Below are 27,026 nucleotides of genomic sequence, written 5' to 3' on the forward strand. Positions count from 1 at the left end.
TCCATTATCCTGCTCCATTATCCTGCTCCAATATATACTGTTCCAATATACTGCACCATTTTACAGTTCCAATATACTGCTCCATTATACTGTTCAATTATACTGCTCCAATCTACTGTTCCGTTATACAGCTCCATTATACTGCTCCAATATACTGTTCCAGTTTACTGTTCCAGTTTACAGCTCCAATAAACTGTTCCAATGTACTGCTCCAATACACTTTTCCATTATACTGCTCCATTATACTGCTCGAATACACGGTTCCATTATACTGCTCCGTTGTACTGCTCCGTTGTACTGCTCCGTTGTACTGCTCCGTTATACTGCTCCAATATACTGCTCTAATATACTGCTCCATTATACAGCTCCATTTTATTGTTCCAACATACTGTTCCATTATACTCTTCCAATACACTGCTCCAATATCCTGCTCCATTATTCTTTTCCATTATACTGCTCAATTATACTGCTCAATTATACTGCTCCAATAAACTGTTCCAATGTACTGCTCCAATACACTTTTCCATTTTAATGTTCCATTATACTGCTCCAATATACTGCTCCAATACACGGTTCCATTATACTGGTCCAAAATGCTACTCCATTATACTGTTCCAATATAATGTTCCAATATATTATTCCATTACAATCCTCCATTATACTGATCCAAAATGCTGCTACCTTACACTGTTCAATTATACTGCTCCAACATACTGTTCCGTTATACAGCTCCATTATACAGCTCCATTATACTGCTCCAACATACTGTTCCATTATACTGCATGATTATACCGCTCCAATAGACCGTTCCATTATACTGTTCCATTATATTGCTCGAATACACGGTTCCATTATACTGCTCCAATACACTGCTCCAATACACTTTTCCATTATACTGCTCCATTATACTGCTCGACTACACGGTTCCATTATACTGGTCCAAAATGCTGCTCCATTATACTGCTCCAATATAATGTTCCAATATATTATTCCATTACAATGCTCCATTAGACTACTCCAATATACTGTTCCATTATACTGCTCCATTATACTGCTCCAGTTTGATGTTCCAATATGCTGTTCCATTATACTCTTCCAATACACTGCTCCAATATCCTGCTCCATTATTCTTTTCCAATATACTGCTCCATTATACGGCTGCATTATACTGCTCAATTATACTGTTCTAATAAACTGTTCCAATGTACTGCTCCAAAATGCTACTCATAGAGTCATAGAGTTATACAGCACGGATAGAGGCCCTTCGGCCCATCGTGTCCGCGCCGGCCATCAAGCCCAGTCTAATCTAATCCCATATTCCAGCATTTGGTCCGTAGCCTTGTATGCTATGGCATTTCAAGTGCTCATCCAAATGCTTCTTGAATGTTGTGAGGGTTCCTGCCTCCACAACCCTCTCAGGCAGTGAGTTCCAGACTCCAACCACCCTCTGGGTGAAAAAGTTCTTTCTCAAATCCCCTCTAAACCTCCCGCCTTTTACCTTGAATCTATGCCCCCTTGTTATAGAACCCTCAACGAAGGGAAAAAGCTCCTTAGTATCCATCCTATCTGTGCCCCTCATAATTTTGTACACCTCAATCATGTCCCCCCTCAGCCTCCTCTGCTCCAAGGAAAACAAACCCAATCTTCCCAGTCTCTCTTCATAGCTGAAGCGCTCCAGCCCTGGTAACATCCTGGTGAATCTCCTCTGCACCCTCTCCAAAGCGATCACATCCTTCCTGTAGTGTGGCGACCAGAACTGCACACAGTACTCCAGCTGTGGCCTAACCAGTGTTTTGTACAGCTCCATCATAACCTCCTTGCTCTTATGTTCTATGCCTCGGCTAATAAAGGCAAGTATCCCATATGCCTTCTTTACCACCTTATCTACCTGTTCCGCCGCCTTCAGGGATCTGTGAACTTGCACACCAAGATCCCTCTGACCCTCTGTCTTGCCTAGGGTCTTCCCATTCATTGTGTATTCCCTTGCCTTGTTAGTCCCTCCAAAGTGCATCACCTCGCACTTTTCCGGGTTAAATTCCATTTGCCACTGTTCCGCCCATCTGACCAACCCATCTATATCGTCCTGCAGACTGAGGCTATCCTCCTCGCTATTTACCACCCTACCAATTTTTGTATCATCAGCGAACTTACTGATCATACTCCATTATACTGTTCCAATATAATGTTCCAATATATTATTCCATTACAATGCTCCATTATACTGATCCAAAATGCTGCTACCTTACACTGTTCAATTATACTGCTCCAACATACTGCTCCGTTATAGTGTTCCATTGTACTGCTCCAATATCCTGCTCCGTTATAATGCTCCGTTATTCTGCTCCAATATTCTGCTCCATTATACTGCTCCATTATACTGCTCCATTATACTGCTCCATTATACTGCTCCAATATTCTGCTCCGTTATTCTGCTCCGTTATACTGCTCCGTTATACTGCTCCGTCTGTTCCAACATACTGCTCCATTGTACTGCTCCATTGTACTGCTCCAATATTCTGCTCCGTTGTACTGCTCCGTTGTACTGCTCCGTTGTACTGCTCCATTATACTGCTCCATTATACTGCTCCAATATACTGCTCCATTATGCTGTTCCAATATACTGCTCCATTATATTGTTCCATTATGGTGCTCCATTTTACTGCTCTAATATACTGCTCCAATATATTGTTCTATTATACTGCTCCTTTATACTGTTCCAATATATAGGAACATAGGAACAGGAGTAGGCCATTCAGCCCCTCATGCCTGCTCTGCCATTTGATAAGTTCATGGCTGATCTGTGATCTAACTCCATATACCTGCCTTTGGCCCATATCCCTTAATACCTTTGGTTGCCAAAAAGCTATCTATCGCAGATTTAAATTTAGCAATTGAGCTAGTATCAATTGCTGTTTCCGGAAGAGAGTTCCAAACTTCTACCACCCTTTGTGTGTAGAAATGTTTTCTAATCTCACTCCTGAAAGGTCTGGCTCTAATTTTTAGACTGTGCCCCCTACTCCTAGAATCCCCAACCAGCGGAAATAGTTTCTCTCTATCCACCCTATCTGTTTTCCTTAATATCTTATAAACTTCGATCAGATCACCCCTTAACCTTCGAAACTCTAGAGCATACAACCCCAATTTGTGTAATCTCTCCTCGTAACTTAACCCTTGAAGTCCGGGTATCATTCTAGTAAACCTACGCTGCACTCCCTCCAAGGCCAATATGTCCTTCCGAAGGTGTGGCGCCCAGAACTGCTCACAGTACTCCAGGTGCGTTCTAACCAGGGTTTTGTATAGCTGCAGCATAACTTCTGCCCCCTTGTACTCTAGTCTTCTGGATATAAAGGCCAACATTCCATTAGCCTTCTTGATTATTTTCTGCACCTGTTAATGGCACTTCAATGATCTATGTACCTGTACCCCTAAGTCCCTTTGGACATCCACTGTTTTTAACTTTTTACCATTTAGAAAGTACCCTGTTCTATCCTTTTTTGATCCAAAGTGGATGACCTCACATTTGTCCACATTGAATTCCATTTGCCACAGTTTTGCCCATTCACCTAATCTATCAATATCGCTTTGTAATTTTATGTTTTATGCTTACAATGCCACCAATCTTTGTGTCATCGGCAAACTTAGATATGAGACTTTCTATGCCTTCATCTAAGTCGTTAATAAATATTGTGAATAATTGAGGCCCCAAGACACATCCCTGTGGGACTCCACTCGTCACATCCTGCCAATGTGAATACCTACCCATTATCCCTACTCTCTGTCGCCTTTCGCTCAGCCAACTTGCTAACCAAGTCCGTACTTTTCCCTCGATTCCATGGGCTTCTATCTTAGCTAACAGTCTCTGATGTGGGACCTTATCAAATGCCTTCTGGAAGTCCATTTAATTAACATCCATTGACATTCCTCTGTCCACTACTTTAGTCACCTCTTCAAAAAATTCAATCAGGTTTGTCAGGCACGACCTACCTTTCACAAATCCATGCTGGCTCTCTCTGATTAACTGAAAATTCTCAAGGTGTTCAGTCAACCTATCTTTAATTATAGACTCCAGCATTTTCCCCACAACAGATGTTAGGCTAACTGGTCTATAATTCCCTGGTTTCCCTCTCTCTCCTTTCTTAAAAAGCGGAGTGACGTGCAATTTTCCAATCTAGAGAACTTTGAAAGATTATAGTTAGGGCATCTGCAATGTGCTCACCTACTTCCTTTAAAACCCTGGGATGGAAACCATCTGGTCCTGGGGATTTGTCACTCTTTAGTGCTATTATTTTCTTCATTACTGTTGCTTTACTTATGTTAATTTTATCGAGTCTCTGTCCCCGATTCAATATTAGTTTTCTTGGGATTTCCGGCATGCTGTCCTCTTTTTCTACTGTAAATACTGACGCAAAGTAATCGTTCAACATGTCCGCCATTTCCCCATTGTCAATGACAATATTCCCACTTTCAATTTTTAAGGGGCCAACACTGCTCCTGACCACCCTCTTTTTCCGAATATAACTATAAAAGTTCTTCGTATTGGTTTTGATATCCCTTGCGAGTTTCTTTTCATACTCTCTTTTTGTAGCTCTTCCTATCTGTTTTGTGACCCTCTGTTGATCTTTGTATCTTTCCCATTCGCCAGGATCTGTGCCATTTTTTGCCTTTTTGAATGCCCTTTCCTTATGTCTTATACTCTCCCTTACCTCTTCAGTTGTCCATGGCTGTTTCTGTTGGCAAGTAGAGTTCTTGCCCCTCAGGGGTATAAACCGATTCTGTATCACGTTAAATGTTTCTTTAAACATTTCCCACTAATCATCAGTCGTTTTACCCATTAACAGATTTGCCCAGTTTACTGTGGACAGTCTCTGTCTCATCCCATTGAAGTTGGCCTTGCCCAAGTCTAGAATCTTAACAGCTGATTCACTTTTTTCCCTTTCAAACACTACATTGAACTCGATCATGTTATGATCACTGTTGGATAGATGTTCACGCACAGTTAAGCTGTTAACTTAATCTGGTTCATTACTCATTACTAAATCTAGTATGGCTTGCCTCCTTGTTGCCTCTGGGACATACTGCTGTAGAAAACTATCCCGGACACACTCAAGAAATTCACTACCTTTCTGACAGTTGCTAGTCTGCTTTTCCCAATCTATGTGAAGGTTAAAGTCCCCCATTAAGACCACTATGCCTTTCTTACACGCTTGTCTAATCTCTGCATTTATACAATCTAGCACTTCAGAGCTGCTGCCAGGGGTCCTATACACAACTCCCACTATAGTCTTAGATCCTTTCCTATTTCTCAATTCAACCCATAAGGTCTCTGTTGGCTGCTTACCTCTCGTTATATCCCCCTTTATCATTGAAGTGATTTCATCTCTAATCACTAAGGCTACTCCTCCCCCTCTTCCATTTTCCCTATCTCTCCTGTAGACCTTATAACCTGGTATATTTAGTTCCCAATCCTGACCATCCTGCAGCCATGTCTCAGTAATAGCTATCATGTCATACCCTCCAATTTGAATTTGAACCTGTAGTTCATTTACGTTATTCCTTATACTCCGTGCATTTGTATATAGAACTCTTAGTTGGGCCACACACCCTAGCCTGACCTTCAGCTTTGATGCTGGGTTAATCGCCTTACGCCTTCTAGTTTTCACTTTATCTGTCGTGCCTAAAGTACACTTTCTTTCTGCTGCTCTACGCTTTTCCCTTTCACTTGTTCTTGAACAACTGTTTGTACTATTTGTATTGTAGATTTCCCCTGGGTCTTCCCCTCTCTCGCTGCTCTCAACTTTACTCTCTTCTGTCTCCCAGCTCAGGTTCCCATCCCCCTGCCACTCTAGTTTAAACCTTCCCCAACAGCACTAGCAAACACCCCCGCGAGGACATTGGTCCCAGTCCTGCTCGGGTGTAACCCGTCCCGCTTGTACAGGTCCCAGCTTCACCAGAACCGGTCCCAATGTCCCAGGAATCTAAATCCCTCCCTCCTACACCATCCCTGCAGCCACGCATTCATCCTGTCTATTCTCCTGTTCCTATACTCACTCGCACGTGGCACTGGTAGTAATCCTGAGATCACTACCTTTGAGGTCCTGCTTTTTAATTTATCTCCTAACTCCTTGAATTCACCTTGCAGGACCTCATCCCTTTTTTTAACCTATGTCGTTGGTACCGATATGGACCACGACTACTAGCTGTTCACCCTCCCCCTCCAGAATGCCCTGCAGCCGTTCCGTGACATACAGCTCCAATACACTGTTCCAATGCACTTTTCCATTATAATGTTCCAATATCCTGCTCCGTTATCCTGCTCCGTTATCCTGCTCCATTATCCTGCTCCAATATACTGTTGCATTATACTGCTCCAATATCCTGCTCCATGAGAGAACCAAAGAACCATCAAATGGATATGCACAGAAGGTGGCCACTCTGCCCATCGTGTCCGCGCGGCTCGAAGAACAACGGGTGCCCATTCTAATCCCACCTTCCAGCACCCGGTCCGTAGCCCTGCAGCTGACAGCACTTTAGGTGCAGGTCCAGGTACTTTTTAAAAGAGTTGAGAGTCCCTGCCTCTACCACCAATTCAGGCAGTGAATTCCATACACCCACCACCCTCTGGGTAAAAAAGATTTTCCTCATGTCCCCTCTAATCCTTCCACCAATTAGCTTAAATCTATGTCCTCTCGTTCTTGAACTCTCCGCTAGGGGAAACAGATACTTCCTGTCTACTCTATCTGGGCCCCTCAGAATTTTGTACACCTCAATCAAGTCTCCCCTCAGCCTCCTCTGCTCCAAGGAAAACAACCCCAGCCTATCCAATCTCTCCTTGTAGCTGCAATTTTTGAAGCCCTGGCAACATTCTTGTAAATCTTCTCTGCACTCTCTCCAGAGCAATTACATCCTTCCTGTAATGTGGTGACCAGAACTGCGCACAATACTCCAGCTGTGGCCTTACCAGCGTTTTATACAGTTCCATCATTACATCCCTGCTTTTGTATTCTATATCTTGGCTAATAACGGAGAGCATTCCGTATGCCTTCTTCACAACCTGATCTACCTGTACTGCCACCTTCAGGGACCTGTGCACATGCACTCCAAGGTCTCTCACTTCCTCTACCCCTCTCAATATATTCCCGTTTACTGTGTATTCCCTTTTACTGTTTGCCCTCCCCAAGTACATTATCCTCCTCCAATATCATAGAATCATAGAAGTTACAACATGGAAACAGGCCCTTCGGCCCAACATGTCCATGTCGCCCAGTTTATACCACTAAGCTAGTCCCAATTGCCTGCACTTGGCCCATATCCCTCTATACCCATCTTACCCATGTAACTGTCCAAATGCTTTTTAAAAGACAAAATTGTACCCGCCTCTACTACTGCCTCTGGCAGCTCGTTCCAGACACTCACCACCCTTTGAGTGAAAAAATTGCCCCTCTGGACCCTTTTGTATCTCTCCCCTCTCACCTTAAATCTGTGCCCCCTCGTTATAGACTCCCCTACCTATGGGAAAAGATTTTGACTGTCTACCTTATCTATGCCCCTCATTATTTTATAGACTTCTATAAGATCACCCCTTAACCTCCTACTCTCCAGGGAAAAAAGTCCCAGTCTGTCTAACCTCTCCCTGTAAGTCAAACCATCAAGTCCCGGTAGCATCCTAGTAAATCTTTTCTGCACTCTTTCTAGTTTAATAATATCCTTTCTATAATAGGGTGACCAGAACTGTACACAGTACTCCAAGTGTGGCCTCACCAATGCCCTGTACAACTTCAACAAGACATCCCAACTCCTGCATTCAATGTTCTGACCAATGAAACCAAGCATGCTGAATGCCTTCTTCACCACCCTATCCACCTGTGACTCCACTTTCAAGGAGCTATGAATCTGTACTCCTAGATCTCTTTGTTCTATAACTCTCCCCAACGCCCTACCATTAACGGAGTAGGTCCTGGCCCGATTCGATCTACCAAAATGCATCACCTCACATTTATCTAAATTAAACTCCATCTGCCATTCATCGGCCCACTGGCCCAATTTATCAAGATCCCGTTGCAATCCTAGATAACCTTCTTCACTGTCCACAATGCCACCAATCTTGGTGTCATCTGCAAACTTACTAACCATGCCTCCTAAATTCTCATCCAAATCATTAATATAAATAACAAATAACAGCGGACCCAGCACCGATCCCTGAGGCACACCGCTGGACACAGGCATCCAGTTTGAAAAACAACCCTCTACAACCACCCTCTGTCTTCTGTCGTCAATCCAATTTTGTATCCAATTGGCTACCTCACCTTGGATCCCATGAGATTTAACCTTATGTAACAACCTACCATGCGGTACCTTGTCAAAGGCTTTGCTGAAGTCCATGTAGACCACGTCTACTGCACAGCCCTCATCTATCTTCTTGGTTACCCCTTCAAAAAACTCAATCAAATTCGTGAGACATGATTTTCCTCTCACAAAACCATGCTGACTGTTCCTAATCAGTCCCTGCCTCTCCAAATGCCTGTAGATCCTGTCCCTCAGAATACCCTCTAACAACTTACCCACTACAGATGTCAGGCTCACCGGTCTGTAGTTCCCAGGCTTTTCCCTGCCGCCCTTCTTAAACAAAGGAACAACATTTGCTACCCTCCAATCTTCAGGCACCTCACCTGTAGCGGTGGATGATTCAAATATCTCTGCTAGGGGACCCGCAATTTCCTCCCTAACCTCCCATAACGTCCTGGGATACATTTCATCAGGTCCCGGAGATTTATCTACCTTGATGCGCGTTAAGACTTCCAGCACCTCCCTCTCTGTAATATGTACACTCCTCAAGACATCACTATTTATTTCCCCAAGTTCCCTAACATCCATGCCTTTCTCAACCGTAAATACCGATGTGAAATATTCATTCAGGATCTCACCCATCTCTTGTGGTTCCGCACATAGATGACCTTGTTGATCCTTAAGAGGCCCTACTCTCTCCCTAGTTACTCTTTTGCCCTTTATGTATTTGTAGAAGCCTCCTCCATTATCCTCCTCCAATATCCTCCTCCATTACCATCCATGAGAGTGTGAGGTAATGCATTTGGGGAGGGCAAACAAGGCAAGAGAGTACACAAATGAGAGGATACTGAGAGGTGTAGAGGAAGTGAGGGACCTTGGAGTATATGTCCACAGATCCCTGAAGGTAGCAGGACAGGTAGATAAGGTGGTTAAAAAGGCATATGGGATACTTTCCTTTATTAGCCGAGGCATAGAATAAAAGAGCAGGGAGGTTATGCTTGAACTGTATAAACCACTAGCTAGGCCACAGCTTGAGTACTGTTTACAGTTCTGGTCACATTACAGGAAAGATGCGATTGCACTCGAGAGGGTACAGAGGAGATTTACGAGGATGTTGCCAGGACTGGAGAATTTTAGCTATGAGGAAAGTTTGGACAGGCTGGGGTTGTTTTCTTTGGAACAGAGGAGGCTGAGGGGAGATTTAATTGAGGTGTATAAAATTATGAGGGGCCGAGATAGAGTGGATAGAAAGGACCTATTTCCCTTAGCAGAGAGGTCAATAACTAGGGGGCATAGATTTAAAGTAATTGGTAGGAGAACTGACGGAGGGTCATCGACCTGAAACGTTAACTCTGTTTCTCTCTCCACGGATGCTGCCTCACTTGCTAAGTATTTCCAGCATTTTCTGTTTTTTTCCCCAGATGTCCAGCAGCCGCAGTATATTGCATTTACTGTTCCATTACACTGAGCCAATACACTGAGCGAATACACTGTTCCATTACACTGTTCCGTTACACTGAGCGAATACATTGTTCCATTACACTGAGCCAATACACTGTTCCATTACACTGAGCCAATACACTGAGCGAATACACTGTTCCATTACACTGTTCCATTACACTGTTCCATTACACTGTTCCATTACACTGAGCGAATACATTGTTCCATTACACTGAGCCAATACACTGTGCGAATACACTGTTCCATTACACTGAGCCAATACACTGAGCGAATACACTGAGCGAATACACTGTTCCATTACACTGAGCCAATAGTAAACAATTTTACAACACCAAGTTATAGTCCAGCAATTTTATTTTATGCTGGACTATAACTTGGTGTTGTAAAATTGTTTACAATTGTCAACCCCAGTCCATCACCGGCATCTCCACATCATGACTGAGCCAATACATTGAGCCAATACACTGAGCCATTACACTGAGCCATTACACTCGTGCCAATACACTGAGCCAATACACTCTTCCAATATACTTTGCCGTGACACTGCTCCGTGACACTGCTCCGTGACACTGCTCCTCATACTGTTCCATTATACTGTTTCATTCTATTGTTCTTGGCATCCCAAAACTGAAGACGGGCACTAGAAATAATCAAACCCCAGTGGGCTCACTGGTTAATCCTGTTTGAATTTCTGGGGCCAGGAGGTTTGTAACGGGCTCATCTCAATGCTGTTGCCACATTGGTGGGTAAATCCTAAATCAGATAAACCCCTTAGCATCAGCAGTTTGAGATCTCTGGCTACTAATGGGCCCCTGAGCTTCCAATATTCACCCAATGTTACCCCTGAAGATATTCCTGCATTGGACCTGATGCATTGCCCAGAAACGTAACCATGGACCTCCTGGGATCGATTGATTGAGATTCCCGTTCAACTGTGGTCCCGAGTGCAGAAACCCAAACCCTTACTGAGTGGGAAATGCGGGGAACCCAGTTCACTCATCAGTTACAGGCAGCTGGACAAACTTCCTTTATGCCACTACTGGTGGATACTACATGGGTCCCGGAGGGCGGGAGGTGAAAGGAATGTACTGAACAGAAAACGTACCCAGTGCAGGGGCACTCTCCCTGGAGCCAAAATTCTTTTCCATCAGCGCGGTCATGATCCAGTTTAAGGCCCTTGTGCTCTGGAGCATCTGAAGGACCAAATTACAGCAATGTGTTAGCGAAGCCGATATTTACAGATTGACAGAGAAGGACTTCACTTGCTTCAGGGAGGGGAGGTCTGGAATTGGTGGGGCGGAGAGTCTCCAAAATAAAGGCAAGGAGGTTGTAGTAGAAATCTGAAGATGCATCCATGACAGCCAGGGTGAGGGGTCGGAAGAGTGGTCTTGGAGCATTCAAAGTGGGGCCCACCTGGACTGGGATCTTTTTAGCAAATGTTTACAATGTGGCCCCCTTGGAAAGGGGAGCATTCCAGATGTTTCCAGTGAAGGAGGGGGGAGGGGGGTGCTGCTGGAAGGGACCTGGATCGACCACTCTCCAGACACATTTTCTGGCATCAATAACATGTCCCTAGTGGGTACAGACGCAGTATTTTTAATCAGGGAGATTGTGGTCCCAGTGATGGAGGCACCTGGTGTTACCGGGGAGAGTCCCAGTGATGGAGACACCTGGTGTTACCGGGGAGAGTCCCAGTGATGGAGACACCTGGTGTTACCGGGGAGAGTCCCAGTGATGGAGACACCTGGTGTTACCGGGGAGAGTCCCAGTGATGGAGGCACCTGGTGTTACCGGGGAGAGTCCCAGTGATGGAGACAACTGGTGTTACCGGGGAGAGTCCCAGTGATGGAGACACCTGGTGTTACCGGGGAGAGTCCCAGTGATGGAGGCAACTGGTGTTACCGGGGAGAGTCCCAGTGATGGAGACACCTGGTGTTACCGGGGAGAGTCCCAGTGATGGGGGCACCTGGTGTTACCGGGGAGAGTCCCAGTGATGGGGACACCTGGTGTTACCGGGGAGAGTCCCAGTGATGGAGACACCTGGTGTTACCGGGGGGAGTCCCAGTGATGGAGGCACCTGGTGTTACCGGGGAGAGTCCCAGTGATGGAGACACCTGGTGTTACCGGGGAGAGTCCCAGTGATGGAGGCACCTGGTGTTACCGGGGGGAGTCCCAGTGATGGAGACACCTGGTGTTACCGGGGAGAGTCCCAGTGATGGAGACACCTGGTGTTACCGGGGAGAGTCCCAGTGATGGAGACACCTGGTGTTACCGGGGAGTGTCCCAGTGATGGAGACACCTGGTGTTACCGGGGAGAGTCCCAGTGATGGAGGCACCTGGTGTTACCGGGGGGAGTCCCAGTGATGGAGACACCTGGTGTTACCGGGGAGAGTCCCAGTGATGGAGATACCTGGTGTTACCGGGGGGAGTCCCAGTGATGGGGACACCTGGTGTTACCGGGGAGAGTCCCAGTGATGGGGACACCTGGTGTTACCGGGGAGTGTCCCAGTGATGGAGACACCTGGTGTTACCGGGGGGAGTCCCAGTGATGGAGGCACCTGGTGTTACCGGGGAGAGTCCCAGTGATGGAGACACCTGGTGTTACCGGGGAGAGTCCCAGTGATGGAGACACCTGGTGTTACCGGGGAGAGTCCCAGTGATGGAGACACCTGGTGTTACCGGGAGAGTCCCAGTGATGGAGGCACCTGGTGTTACCGGGAGAGTCCCAGTGATGGAGACTCCTGGTGTTACCGGGGAGAGTCCCAGTGATGGAGGCACCTGGTGTTACCGGGGAGAGTCCCAGTGATGGAGGCACCTGGTGTTACCGGGGGGAGTCCCAGTGATGGAGACACCTGGTGTTACCGGGGAGAGTCCCAGTGATGGAGACAACTGGTGTTACCGGGGGGAGTCCCAGTGATGGAGGCACCTGGTGTTACCGGGGAGAGTCCCAGTGATGGAGACACCTGGTGTTACCGGGGAGAGTCCCAGTGATGGAGACACCTGGTGTTACCGGGGAGAGTCCCAGTGATGGAGGCACCTGGTGTTACCGGGGGGAGTCCCAGTGATGGAGACACCTGGTGTTAAAGGGAGAGTCCCAGTGATGGAGGCACCTGGTGTTACCGGGGAGAGTCCCAGTGATGGAGACACATGGTGTTACCGGGAGAGTCCCAGTGATGGAGGCACCTGGTGTTACCGGGAGAGTCCCAGTGATGGAGACTCCTGGTGTTACCGGGGAGAGTCCCAGTGATGGAGGCACCTGGTGTTACCGGGGAGAGTCCCAGTGATGGGGACACCTGGTGTTACCGGGGAGAGTCCCAGTGATGGGGACACCTGGTGTTACCGGGGAGAGTCCCAGTGATGGAGACACCTGGTGTTACCGGGGAGAGTCCCAGTGATGGGGGCACCTGGTGTTACCGGGGAGAGTCCCAGTGATGGGGGCACCTGGTGTTACCGGGGAGAGTCCCAGTGATGGGGACACCTGGTGTTACCGGGGAGAGTCCCAGTGATGGGGACACCTGGTGTTACCGGGGAGAGTCCCAGTGATGGAGACTCCTGGTGTTACCGGGGAGAGTCCCAGTGATGGGGACACCTGGTGTTACCGGGGAGAGTCCCAGTGATGGTGATGTGCTTCCTCCAGGATCTGTCCTGTTTGTGGACATTCAAGGCCTTGAGTCTGAAATCCCAAGTTCGGGAATTGTGGATAAAATATTCAAGCCCTGTCTGTTAAAACTGTGAATAGTACCCACGCTCGACCCCCTCCCCCCGATCCCTCCCCGATGAAGGGAACCTGTTCCTCCAGGTGGTAGAGTCTCTGGTCCACCGTCACGGCTTTGCTGCTTTCTCCGGTCACCTCGAGTATCTCAGCCACAGTGTTCACCCTGGAAAACACGATTGGACAGAGGCAATGAAAGGATAGTTCAAAACTCCTTCAAGGTCAGGGAGCGTCCTCCCACACGGAAACAGAGAGGTCTGGTGCACCGAAGAGTCGGAGCTGGGGGGAGGAGGGGGGAGGAGAGCGAGGGGGAGGGGAGTGAGGGGGAGGGGAGCGAGGGCGAAGGGAGCGAGGGGGAAGGGAGCGAGGGGGAAGGGAGCGAGGGGGAGGGGAGCGAGGGGGAAGGGAGCGAGGGGGAGGGGAGCGAGGGGGAGGGGAGCGAGGGGGAGGGGAGAGAGGGGGAGGGGAGCGAGGGGGAAGGGAGCGAGGGGGAGGGGAGCGAGGGGGAGGGGAGCGAGGGCGAAGGGAGCGAGGGGGAGGGGAGCGAGGGGGAGGGGAGCGAGGGTGGAGGGGAGCGAGGGGGAAGGGAGCGAGGGGGAGGGGAGCGAGGGGGAGGGGAGCGAGGGGGAGGAAGCGAGGGGGAGAGGAGCGAGGGGGAGGGGAGCGAGGGGGAGGGGAGCGAGGGGGAGGGGAGCGAGGGGGAGGGGAGCGAGGGGGAGGGGAGCGAGGGGAAGGAAGCGAGGGGGAGGGGAGCGAGGGGAAGTAAGCGAGGGGGAGGGGAGCGAGGAGGAGGAAGCGAGGGGGTGGGGAGCGAGGGGAAGGAAGCGAGGGGGAGGGGAGCGAGGGGAAGGAAGCGAGGGGGAGGGGAGCGAGGGGGAGGGGAGCGAGGAGGAGGAAGCGAGGGGGAGGGGAGCGAGGGGAAGGAAGCGAGGGGGAGGGGAGCGAGGGGAAGGAAGCGAGGGGGAGGGGAGCGAGGGGGAGGGGAGCGAGGGGGAGGAAGCTTTGTGTTGAGTGTGTTCTTCCCCTTTTCAGAATTATTGGCTCCCCTTTCGACAGTCAGGGTCCCACTCATGGTCTGGCGAACTTTGCTGGACAGTGTTCACATCGAGTTAGGACAGGATCGGTGATGCCAAATCGGTTTGCAACACTCACTGTCTTGTGCACGCGTGTGGCAAAATGGGAAAGGTACTGGTGCCAGGGCCACAGCAGCATGGGGTCAGCCCATTCAGGAGAGGGGAGAGGGAAGAGAAGAGAGAAGAGAAGAGAGAAGGGAGAAGAGAGGAGAGAGGAGAGAGGAGAGAGGGGAGAGAGGGGAGAGGGGAGAGAGGGGAGAGGAGTGGAGAGGACAGTAAAAGCTTCTACAAGTATATAAAAAGGAAGAGGGTAGCTAAAGTAAACATTGGTCCCTTAGAGGATGAGACTGGGGAAATAATAATGGAAAACAAGGAAATGTCAGAGGAATTGAACAGATATTTTGTACCTGTCTTCACAGTAGAAGACACTAATAATATACCAATAATAGTAGAAAATCAAGGGGCAAAGGGGAGGGAGGAACTAAAAACAATCACTATCACTAGAGAAAAAGTACTAGGTAAACTAATGGGTCTAAAGGCTGACAAGTCCCATGGACCTGATGGCTTGCATCCGAGGGTCTTAAAGGAAGTGGCTACAGAGATAGTGGATGCATTGGTTGTAATCTTCCAGAATTCACTCGATTCTGGAAAGGTCCCAGCAGATTGGAAAAACGCAAACGTAACGCCCCTATTGAAGAAGGGAGTGAGACAGAAAGTAGGTAACTATAGACCAGTTAGCCTAACATCTGTCATTGGGAAAATGCTAGAATCCATTATTAAGGAAGTAGCAGCAGGACATTTGGAGACTCATAATACAATCAAGGAGAGTCAACATGGTTTTATGAAGGGGAAATCGTGTCTGACAAATTTATTCGAGTTCTTTGAGGAAGTAACGGGCAGGGTGGATAAAGGGGAACCAATGGATGCAGTATATTTGGATTTCCAAAAGACTTTCGATAAGGTGCCACATAAAAGGTTACTGCACAAGACAAGAGCTCATGGTGTTGGGGGTAATATACTGGCATGGATAGAGGATTGGCTAACGAACAAAAAACAAAGAGTCGGGATAAAAGGGTCATTTTCAAAATGGCAATCTGTAACTAGTGGGGTGCCGCAGGGATCAGTGCTGGGGCCTCAACTATTTACAATATATATCAATGACTTGGATGAAGGAACAGAGTGTCTTGTGGCCAAATTTGCTGATGATACAAAGATAGGTGGAAAAGCAAGTTGTGATGAGGACACAAAGTGTCTGCAAAGGGATATTGGCAGGTTAAGCGAATGGGCAAAATTTTGGCAGATGGAATATAATGTGGGAAAATGTGAAGTCATCCACTTTGGGAGGAAAAATAAAAAAGCAAAATATTATTTGAATGGAGAAACACTACAAAATGCTGCGGTACAGAGGGATCTGGGTGTCCTCATACATGAAACACAAAAAGTCATCATACAGGTGCAGCAGGTAATCCGGAAGGCAAACGGAATATTGGCCTTTATTTCTAGGGGGATGGAGTATAAAAGCAGGGAAGTCATGCTACAACTGTACAGGGTGCTGGTGAGACCACACCTGGAGTACTGTGTACAGTTCTGGTGCCCTTATTTAAGGAAGGACATACTTGCATTGGAGGCAGTTCAGAGAAGGTTCACTAGGTTGATTCCGGGGATGGAAGGGTTGTCTTATGAGGAAAGATTGAACAGGTTGGGTCTATACTCATTGGAGTTTAGAAGAATGAAAAGAGATCTTATTGAAACATACAAGATTCTGAGGGGACTCGATAGGGTAGATGCTGAGAGGATGTTACCCCTCATGGGGGAATCTAAAACTAGGGGGCATAGTCTCAGAATAAGGGGTCACCCCTCTAAGATGGAAATGAGGGGGAATTTCTTGTCCCAGAGTGTTGTGAATCTTTGGAATTCTTTATCCCAAAAAGCTGTGGAGGCTGAGTCATTGAATACATTCAAGGCTGAGTTAGACAAACATTTGATCAGCAAGGGAGTCAAAGGATAAGGGGAAAGGGTGGGAATGTGGAGTTGAGGTAAAAATCAGATCACCCATGATCTCATTAAATGGCAGACCAGGCTCGAGGGGCCGAATGGCCTACTCCTGCTCCTATCTCTTATGGTCTTATGGTCTTATGGCAGAGAGCAGAGGGGGCAGAGAGCAGAGTGCAGAGAGGAGAGAGAGGAGAGGGGGCAGAGAGGAGAGAAAGGAGAGGGGGCAGAGAGGAGAGAGAGGAGAGGGGGGAGAGAGGAGAGAGAGGAGAGGGGGGAGAGAGGAGAGAGAAGAGAGGGGGCAGAGAGGAGAGGGGGGAGAGAGGAGAGGGGGCAGAGAGGAGAGAGAGGAGAGGGGGCAGAGAGGAGAGAGAGGAGAGGGGGCAGAGAGGAGAGAGAGGAGAGGGGGCAGAGAGGAGAGAGAGGAGAGGGGGCAGAGAGGAGAGAGAGGAGAGGGGGCAGAGAGGAGAGAGAGGAGAGGGGGCAGAGAGAGGAGAGGGGGCAGAGAGGAGAGGGGGCAGAGAGGAGAGGGGGCAGAGAGGAGAGAGAGGAGAGGGGGCAGAGAGGAGAGAGAGGAGAGGGGGCAGAGAGGAGAGAGAGGAGAGGGGGCAGAGAGGAGAGAGAGGAGAGGGGGGAGAGAGGAGAGGGAGCAGAGAGGAGAGAGAGGAGAGGGGGCAGAGAGGAGAGAGAGGAGAGGGGGCAGAGAGGAGAGAGAGGAGAGGGGGCAGAGAGGAGAGAGAGGAGAGGGGGCAGAGAGAGGAGAGGGGGCAGAGAGGAGAGAGAGGAGAGGGGGCAGAGAGGAGAGGGGGCAGAGAGGAGAGAGAGGAGAGGGGGGAGAGAGGAGAGAGAGGAGAGGGGGCAGAGAGGAGAGAGAGGAGAGGGGGGAGAGAGGAGAGGGAGCAGAGAGGAGAGAGAGGAGAGGGGCAGAGAGGAGAGAGAGGAGAGGGGGCAGAGAGGAGAGGGGGCAGAGAGGAGAGAGAGGAGAGGGGGGAGAGAGGAGAGAGAGGAGAGGGGGGGAGAGAGGAGAGGGGGGAAGAGAGGAGAGAGAAGAGAGGGGGCAGAGAGGAGAGAGAGGAGAGGGGGGAGAGAGGAGAGGGAGCAGAGAGGAGAGAGAGGAGAGGGGGCAGAGAGGAGAGAGAGGAGAGGGGGCAGAGAGGAGAGAGAGGAGAGGGGGCAGAGAGGAGAGAGAGGAGAGGGGGCAGAGAGGAGAGAGAGGAGAGGGGGCAGAGAGGAGAGAGAGGAGAGGGGGCAGAGGGGGGAGAGAGGAGAGGGGGCAGAGAGGAGAGAGAGGAGAGAAAGGAGAGGGGGCAGAGAGGAGAGAGAGGAGAGGGGGGAGAGAGGAGAGAGAGGAGAGGGGGGAAGAGAGGAGAGAGAAGAGAGGGGGCAGAGAGGAGAGAGAGGAGAGGGGGCAGAGAGGAGAGAGAGGAGAGAGAGGAGAAGGGGGAGAGAGGAGAGGGGGGAGAGAGGAGAGAGAGGAGAGGGGGCAGAGAGGAGAGAGAGGAGAGGGGGCAGAGAGGAGAGAGAGGAGAGAGGGGCAGAGAGGAGAGAGAGGAGAGGGGGCAGAGAGGAGAGAGAGGAGAGGGGGCAGAGAGGAGAGAGAGGAGAGGGGGCAGAGAGGAGAGAGAGGAGAGGGGGCAGAGAGGAGAGGGAGGAGAGGGGGGAGAGAGGAGAGAGAGGAGATGGGGGAGAGAGGAGAGAGAGGAGAGGGGGCAGAGAGGAGAGAGAGGAGAGGGGGCAGAGAGGAAAGGGAGGAGAGGGGGGAGAGAGGAGAGAGAGGAGAGGGGGGAGAGAGGAGAGAGAGGAGAGGGGGCAGAGAGGAGAGAGAGGAGAGGGGGCAGAGAGGAGAGAGAGGAGAGGGGGCAGAGAGGAGAGAGAGGAGAGAAAGGAGAGGGGGCAGAGAGGAGAGAGAGGAGAGGGGGGAGAGAGGAGAGAGAGGAGAGAGAGGAGAGGGGGGAGAGAGGAGAGAGAGGAGAGGGGGCAGAGAGGAGAGAGAGGAGAGGGGGCAGAGAGGAGAGAGAGGAGAGGGGGGAGAGAGGAGAGAGAGGAGAGGGGGCAGAGAGGAGAGAGAGGAGAGGGGGCAGAGGGGGGAGAGAGGAGAGAGAAGAGAGGGGCAGAGAGGAGAGAGAGGAGAGGGGGCAGAGAGGAGAGAGAGGAGAGGGGGGAGAGAGGAGAGAGAAGAGAGGGGGCAGAGAGGAGAGAGAGGAGAGGGGGCAGAGAGGAGAGGGGGCAGAGAGGAGAGAGAGGAGAGGGGGCAGAGAGGAGAGAGAGGAGAGGGGGCAGAGAGGAGAGAGAGGAGAGGGGGCAGAGAGGAGAGAGAGGAGAGGGGGCAGAGAGGAGAGAGAGGAGAGAAAGGAGAGGGGGCAGAGAGGAGAGAGAGGAGAGGGGGGAGAGAGGAGAGAGAGGAGAGGGGGGAGAGAGGAGAGAGAAGAGAGGGGGCAGAGAGGAGAGAGAGGAGAGGGGCAGAGAGGAGAGAGAGAGGAGAGGGGGGAGAGAGGAGAGGGGGGAGAGAGGAGAGAGAGGAGAGGGGGCAGAGAGGAGAGAGAGGAGAGGGGGGAGAGAGGAGAGAGAGGAGAGGGGGCAGAGAGTAGAGAGAGGAGAGGGGGGAGAGAGGAGAGGGGGGAGAGAGGAGAGAGAGGAGAGGGGGCAGAGAGGAGAGAGAGGAGAGGGGGCAGAGAGGAGAGAGAGGAGATGGGGGAGAGAGGAGAGAGAGGAGAGGGGGGAGAGAGGAGAGGGGGGAGAGAGGAGAGAGAGGAGAGGGGGCAGAGAGGAGAGAGAGGAGAGGGGGCAGAGAGGAGAGAGAGGAGAGAGGAGAGGGGGCAGAGAGGAGAGAGAGGAGAGGGGGAGAGAGAGGAGAGAGAGGAGAGGAGAGGGGGGGGAGAGGAGAGGGGGGGGGAGAGGAGAGGGGGGGGAGAGGAGAGGGGGGGGGAGAGGAGAGAGGAGAGGAGAGATCAGGAAGGTGCAGGTTAATGGGGGTGGGATATTTTGGAACACGTCTACTCACTTTTCCAAGGTGCAGCTGACCTGCTGATTTAAACCCGTGCTTTGGTTGCGTTTTCGTTTGATCAGGTAATTCTCCTTCATGATGGCCTCCCAGGATAAAACCTCAGCATCCTCTTTCTCATCCAGCTGTCTCTCTGGAAGAGGCATTGCAGAATCAGCCTCCAGATTATGTGGCCTGGGATTTCCTCCAAACACAATGGAGCATCGATCGGCCCTCACCGTTGTTTAAAGGCAAATGGAAGGACAGCAAGCGCACAAAGGCACAAATCCAGAAGTGTGTGTATGAGAGGCCCTGCTGGTCTGAGAGCAGTGTGGGAAGGACAGCAAGGAATGGACCAGTGAGAAGCAGCTCTACTGCCCGGCTGGAAATCAACTCATCGACACAGAGAAAGGGACGCTGGGCTTTTACATCAAAATTAACTTTTACATCGAGTTACATCAAAACTACAGCACTGAAACAGGCCATTCGGCCCAACAGACCTGTGCCGGTGTTTATGCTCCACACGAGCCTCCTCCCTCCCTGCTTCATCTCACCCTATCACCATATCCTTCTGTTCCTTTCTCCCTCATGTGTTTATTTAGCTTCCCTTAAATGCATCTACACTATTCACCTCAACTACTCCTTGTGGGAGCGAGTTCCACATTCTCACCACTCTCTGGGTAAAGAAGTTTCTCCTGAATTCCCTGTTGGATTTATTAGTGACTATTTTATATTTAAGGCCCCTAGTTCTGGTCTCCCCCACAAGTGGAAACATTTTCTCCACATCTACCCTATCAAACCCTTTCATTATCTATAGACCTCTATCAGGTCACCCCTCAGTCTTCCATTTTCTAGAGGAAAGAGCCCCAGCCTGTTGAATCTTTCCTGATAGATATAACCTCTCAGTTCTGGTATCATCCTTGTGAATCTTTTTTGCACTTTCTCCAGTGCCTCTATATCCTTTTTATAATATGGAGACCAGAACTGTGCACAATACTCCAAGTGTGGTCTAACCAAGGTTCGATACAAGTTTAACATAACTTCCCTGCTTTTCAATTCTATCCCTCTGGAAATGAACCCCAGTGCTTGATTTGCTTTTTTTATGGCCTTATTAACCTGTGTCACTACTTTTATGATTTGTGGTAAATCTTAATGACTGCCAAACAACCACACCAACACTGAAAATTAACTTTCAAAAATGTGGAGTCTCATTCCTTCTGATTTTAATTGTTGGAGATTTAAAAATGAATTTAACTTGAACTTTTTTACATTTTATTGCTGTCTCTTGTATCTCTGTCTTTTAATTCAATATTTCATACCGTCTCTTTATTTCACTTTCTCGAACTGATTTTACATTGAATTTACTGTTGTCATTTGCACTTCCTGGTTCTGACTGTGTCAAGGATGTTTCAATCTGATTGGTTGAGGGGGGGGGAGAGAGATCCATTCCCCACTCACAGAGCTCACAGATCCCCAGGAGAGAGAGATCCTTTCCCTCCTCACACAGCTCACAGATCCCGAGGAGAGAGAGATCCTTTCACCACTCACACAGCTCACAGATCCCCGGGAGAGAGAGATTCTTTCCCCACTCACAGAGCTCACAGATTCCCAGGAGAGAGAGATCCTTTCCCCACTCACAGAGCTCACAGATCTCCGGGAGAGAGAGATCCTTTCCCCACTCACAGAGCTCACGGATCCCCGGGAGAGAGAGATCCTTTCCCCCCTCACACAGCTCACAGATCCCCGGGAGAGAGAGAGATCCTTTCCCCCCTCACACAGCTCACAGATCCCCAGGAGGGAGAGAGATCCTTTCCCCACTCACACAGCTCACAGATCCCCGGGAGAGAGAGAGATCCTTTCCCCACTCACACAGCTCACAGATCCCCAGGAGAGTGAGAGATCCTTTCCCCACTCACACAGCTCACAGATCCCCGGGAGAGAGAGATCCTTTCCCCCCTCACACAGCTCACAGATCCCCGGGAGAGAGAGATCCTTTCCCCACTCACACAGCTCACGGATCCCCGGGAGAGAGAGATCCTTTCCCCCCTCACACAGCTCACAGATCCCCAGGAGGGAGAGAGATCCTTTCCCCACTCACACAGCTCACAGATCCCCGGGAGAGAGAGATCCTTTCCCCACTCACACAGCTCACGGATCCCCGGGAGAGAGAGATCCTTTCCCCACTCACACAGCTCACGGATCCCCGGGTGAGAGAGATCCTTTCCCCACTCACACAGCTCACAGATCCCCGGGAGAGAGAGAGATCCTTTCCCCCCTCACACAGCTCACAGATCCCCAGGAGGGAGAGATCCTTTCCCCCCTCACACAGCTCACGGATCCCCGGGAGAGAGAGTGATCCTTTCCCTCCTCACACAGCTCACAGATCCCCGGGAGAGAGAGATCCTTTCCCCACTCACACAGCTCACAGATCTCCGGGAGAGAGAGATCCTTTCCCCACTCACAGAGCTCACAGATCTTCAGGAGAGAGAGATCCTTTCGCCACTCACAGAGCTCACAGATCCCCAGGAGAGAGAGAGATCCTTTCCCCACTCACAGAGCTCACAGATCTCCAGGAGAGAGAGATCCATTCCCCACTCACAGAGCTCACAGATCCCCGGGAGAGAGAGATCCTTTCCCCACTCACAGAGCTCACAGATCCCCGGGAGAGAGAGATCCTTTCCCCACTCACAGAGCTCACAGATCTCCGGGAGAGAGAGATCCTTTCCCCACTCAGAGCTCACAGATCTCCGGGAGAGAGAGATCCTTTCCCCACTCACACAGCTCACAGATCTCTGGGAGAGAGAGATCCTTTCCCTGCTCACAGATCACAGATCACTGGGAGAGAGAGATCCTTTCCCTCCTCACAGATCCCCGGGAGAGAGAAATCCTTTCCCCCCTCACACAGCTCACAGATCTCCGGGAGAGAGAGAGCTCCTTTCCCTGCTCACAGATCACAGATCACTGGGAGAGAGAGATCCTTTCCCTCCTCACAGATTCCCAGGAGAGAGAGAGATCCTTTCCCCCCTCACACAGCTCACAGATCCCTGGGAGAGAGAGATCCTCTCCCCCTCACAGAGCTCACAGATCCCCGGGAGAGAGAGAGATCCTTTCACCACTCACACAGCTCACGGATCCCCGGGAGAGAGAGATCCTTTCCCCACTCACACAGCTCACAGGTCCCCAGGAGAGAGAGATCCTTTCCCCACTCACACAGCTCACAGATCCCCGGGAGAGAGAGATCCTTCTCCCACTCACACAGCTCGCAGATCCCCAGGAGAGAGAGATCCTTTCCCCCCTCACACAGCTCAAGGATCCCCAGGAGAGAGAGATCCTTTCCCCACTCACACAGCTCACAGATCCCCAGGAGAGAGAGATCCTTTCCCCACTCACACAGCTCATGGATCCCCAGGAGAGTGAGAGATCCTTTCCCCACTCAAACAGCTCACAGATCCCCAGGAGAGAGAGATCCTTTCCCCCCTCACACAGCTCACAGATCCCCGGGAGAGAGAGAGATCCTTTCCCCACTCACACAGCTCACAGATCCCCAGGAGAGAGAGATCCTTTCCCCACTCACACAGCTCACGGATCCCCGGGAGAGAGAGATCCTTTCCCCCCCTCACACAGCTCACGGATCCCCAGGAGAGAGAGATCCTTTCCCCACTCACACAGCTCACAGGTCCCCGGGAGAGAGAGATCCTTTCCCCCCTCACACAGCTCACAGATCCCCGGGAGAGAGAGATCCTTTCCCCCCTCACACAGCTCACGGATCCCGGGGAGAGAGAGATCCTTTCCCCCCTCACACAGCTCACAGATCCCCGGGAGAGTGAGATCCTTTCCCCACTCACACAGCTCACAGATCCCCGGAGAGAGAGATCCTTTCCCCACTCACAGCTCACAGATTCCCGGGAGAGAGAGAGATCCTTTCCCCACTCACACAGCTCACAGATCCCCAGGAGAGAGAGATCCTTTCCCCACTCACACAGCTCACAGATCCCCAGGAGAGAGAGAGATCCTTTCCCCACTCACACAGCTCACAGATCCCCAGGAGAGAGAGAGATCCTTTCCCCACTCACACAGCTCACAGATCTCCGGGAAAGAGAGATCCTTTCCCCACACACACAGCTCACAGATCCCCAGGAGAGAGAGATCCTTTCCGCACTCACACAGCTCACAGATCCCCAGGAGAGAGAGATCCTTTCCCCACTCACACAGCTCACGGATCCCCGGGTGAGAGAGATCCTTTCCCCACTCACACAGCTCACAGATCCCGAGGAGAGAGAGATCCTTTCCCCACTCACACAGCTCACAGATCCCCGGGAGAGAGAGATCCTTTCCCCACTCACACAGCTCACAGATCCCCGGGAGAGAGAGATCCTTTCCCCACTCACACAGCTCACAGATCCCCGGGAGAGAGAGATCCTTTCCCCCCTCACACAGCTCACAGATCCCCGGGAGGGAGAGATCCTTTCCCCACTCACACAGCTCACAGATCCCCGGGAGGGAGAGATCCTTTCCCCCCTCACACAGCTCACAGATCCCCGGGAGAGAGAGATCCTTTCCCCCCTCACACAGCTCACGGATCCCCGGGAGAGAGAGATCCTTTCCCCACTCACACAGCTCACGGATCCCCGGGAGGGAGAGATCCTTTCCCCCCTCACACAGCTCACAGATCACCAGGAGAGAGAGATCCTTTCCCCACTCACACAGCTCACAGATCCCTGGAAGAGAGAGATCCTTTCCCCACTCACACAGCTCATAGATCCCCAGGAGAGAGAGATCCTTTCCCCACTCTCACAGCTCACAGGTCCCAGGGAGAGAGAGATCCTTTCCCCCCTCACACAGATCACAGATCCCCGGGAGAGAGAGATCCTTTCCCCCCTCACACAGATCACAGATCCCTGGGAGGGAGAGATCCTTTCCCCACTCACACAGCTCACAGATCCGCAGGAGGGAGAGATCCTTTCCCCACTCACACAGCTCACAGATCCCCGGGACAGAGTGATCCTTTCCCCCCTCACACAGCTAACAGATCCCCGGGAGAGAGAGATCCTTTCCCCCCTCACACAGCTCACGGATCCCCAGGAGAGAGAGATCCTTTCACCACTCACACAGCTCACAGATCCCCGGGAGAGCGAGATCCTTTCCCCACTCACACAGCTCACAGATCCATGGGAGGGAGAGATCCTTTCCCCACTCACACAGCTCACAGATCCCCAGGAGAGAGAGATCCTTTCCCCCCTCACACAGCTCACAGATCCCCGGGAGAGAGAGATCCTTTCCCCCCTCACACAGCTCACAGATCCCCAGGAGAGAGAGATCCTTTCCCCACTCACACAGATCACAGATCCCCGGGAGAGAGAGATCCTTTCCCCACTCACACAGCTCACGGATCCCCGGGAGAGAGATATCCTTTCCCGACTCACAGCTCACAGATTCCCGGGAGAGAGAGATCTTTTCCCCCCTCACACAGCTCACAGATCCCCAGGAGAGAGAGATCCTTTCCCCACTCACACAGCTCACAGATCCCCAGGAGAGAGAGATCCTTTCCCCCCTCACACAGCTCACAGATCCCCGGGAGAGAGAGATCCTTTCCCCCCTCACACAGCTCACAGATCCCAGGGAGAGAGAGATCCTTTCCCCACTCACACAGCTCACAGATCCCCAGGAGAGTGAGAGATCCTTTCCCCACTCACACAGCTCACAGATTCCCGGGAGAGAGAGATCCTTTCCCCATTCACACAGCACACAGATCCCCAGGAGAGAGAGATCCTTTCCCCACTCACAGCTCATAGATCCCCAGGAGAGAGAGATCCTTTCCCCACTCACACAGCTCACAGGTCCCAGGGAGAGAGAGATCCTTTCCCCCCTCACACAGATCACAGATCCCCGGGAGAGAGAGATCCTTTCCCCACTCACACAGCTCACAGATCCGCAGGAGGGAGAGATCCTTTCCCCACTCACACAGCTCACAGATCCCCAGGACAGAGTGATCCTTTCCCCCCTCACACAGCTAACAGATCCCCGGGAGAGAGAGATCCTTTCCCCCCTCACACAGCTCACGGATCCCCAGGAGAGAGAGATCCTTTCACCACTCACACAGCTCAAAGATCCCCGGGAGAGCGAGATCCTTTCCCCACTCACACAGCTCACAGATCCATGGGAGGGAGAGATCCTTTCCCCACTCACACAGCTCACAGATCCCCAGGAGAGAGAGATCCTTTCCCCCCTCACACAGCTCACAGATCCCCGGGAGAGAGAGATCCTTTCCCCCCTCACACAGCTCACAGATCCCCGGGAGAGAGAGAGATCCTTTCCCCCCTCACAAAGCTCACAGATCCCCAGGAGAGAGAGATCATTTCCCCACTCACACAGCTCACAGATTCCCGGGAGAAAGAGATCATTTCCCCATTCACACAGCACACAGATCCCCAGGAGAGAGAGATCCTTTCCCCACTCACACAGCTCGCAGTTCCATGGGAGGGAGAGATCCTTTCCCCACTCACACAGCTCACGGATCCCCGGGAGAGAGAGATCCTTTCCCCCCTCACACAGCTCACAGCTCCCCGGGAGAGAGAGATCCTTTCCCCCCTCACACAGCTCACGGATCCCCGGGAGAGTGAGATCCTTTCCCCCCTCACACAGCTCACAGATCCCCAGGAGAGAGAGATCCTTTCCGCACTCACACAGCTCACAGATCCCCAGGAGAGAGAGATCCTTTCCCCACTCACACAGCTCACAGATCCCCAGGAGAGAGAGATCCTTTCCCCACTCACACAGCTCACAGATTCCCAGGGGAGAGAGATCCTTTCCCCACTCACACAGCTCACAGATCCCCAGGAGAGAGAGAGATCCTTTCCCCACTCACATAGCTCATGGATCCACAGGAGAGAGAGATCCTTTCCCCACTCTCACAGCTCACAGATCCCCAGGAGAGAGAGATCTTTTCCCCCCTCACACAGCTCACAGATCCCCAGGAGAGAGAGATCCTTTCCCCCCTCACACAGCTCACGGATCCCCGGGAGAGAGAGATCCTTTCCCCACTCACACAGCTCACAGATCCCTGGGAGGGAGAGATCCTTTCCCCACTCACACAGCTCACAGATCCCCGGGAGAGAGAGATCCTTTCCCCCCTCACACAGCTCACAGATCCCAGGGAGAGAGAGATCCTTTCCCAGCTCACACAGCTCACGGATCCCTGGGAGAGAGAGAGATCCCTTCCCCACTCACACAGCTCACAGATCTCCGGGAGAGAGAGAGCTCCTTTCCCTGCTCACAGATCACAGATCACTGGGAGAGAGAGATCCTTTCCCTCCTCACAGATTCCCAGGAGAGAGAGAGATCCTTTCCCCCCCCCACACAGCTCACAGATCCCTGGGAGAGAGAGATCCTCTCCCCCTCACAGAGCTCACAGATCCCCGGGAGAGAGAGAGATCCTTTCACCACTCACACAGCTCACGGATCCCTGGGAGAGAGAGATCCTTTCCCCACTCACACAGCTCACGGATCCCCGGGAGAGAGAGATCCT

The 27,026-nt window shown here is 51.2% G+C and overlaps 1 protein-coding gene across 1 annotated transcript in view; it reads right to left on the minus strand.

Annotated features, from left to right (window-relative positions):
• Positions 1 to 27,026, minus strand: part of LOC137323418 (transient receptor potential cation channel subfamily M member 2-like) — a 199,687-nt gene that overhangs the window by 90,978 nt on the left and 81,683 nt on the right. Inside the window, exons 5-7 of the mRNA XM_067986895.1 lie at positions 19,523 to 19,655; positions 13,532 to 13,622; positions 10,850 to 10,937 (exon numbers count right to left, since the gene is read on the minus strand). Coding sequence (XP_067842996.1) covers positions 10,850 to 10,937; positions 13,532 to 13,622; positions 19,523 to 19,655 — 312 coding nt within the window. The remainder of the gene's footprint in view (positions 1 to 10,849; positions 10,938 to 13,531; positions 13,623 to 19,522; positions 19,656 to 27,026) is intronic.

The sequence above is a fragment of the Heptranchias perlo genome, chromosome 7 (genome assembly GCF_035084215.1).
Source record: "Heptranchias perlo isolate sHepPer1 chromosome 7, sHepPer1.hap1, whole genome shotgun sequence".
Classification (NCBI taxonomy): domain Eukaryota; kingdom Metazoa; phylum Chordata; class Chondrichthyes; order Hexanchiformes; family Hexanchidae; genus Heptranchias; species Heptranchias perlo.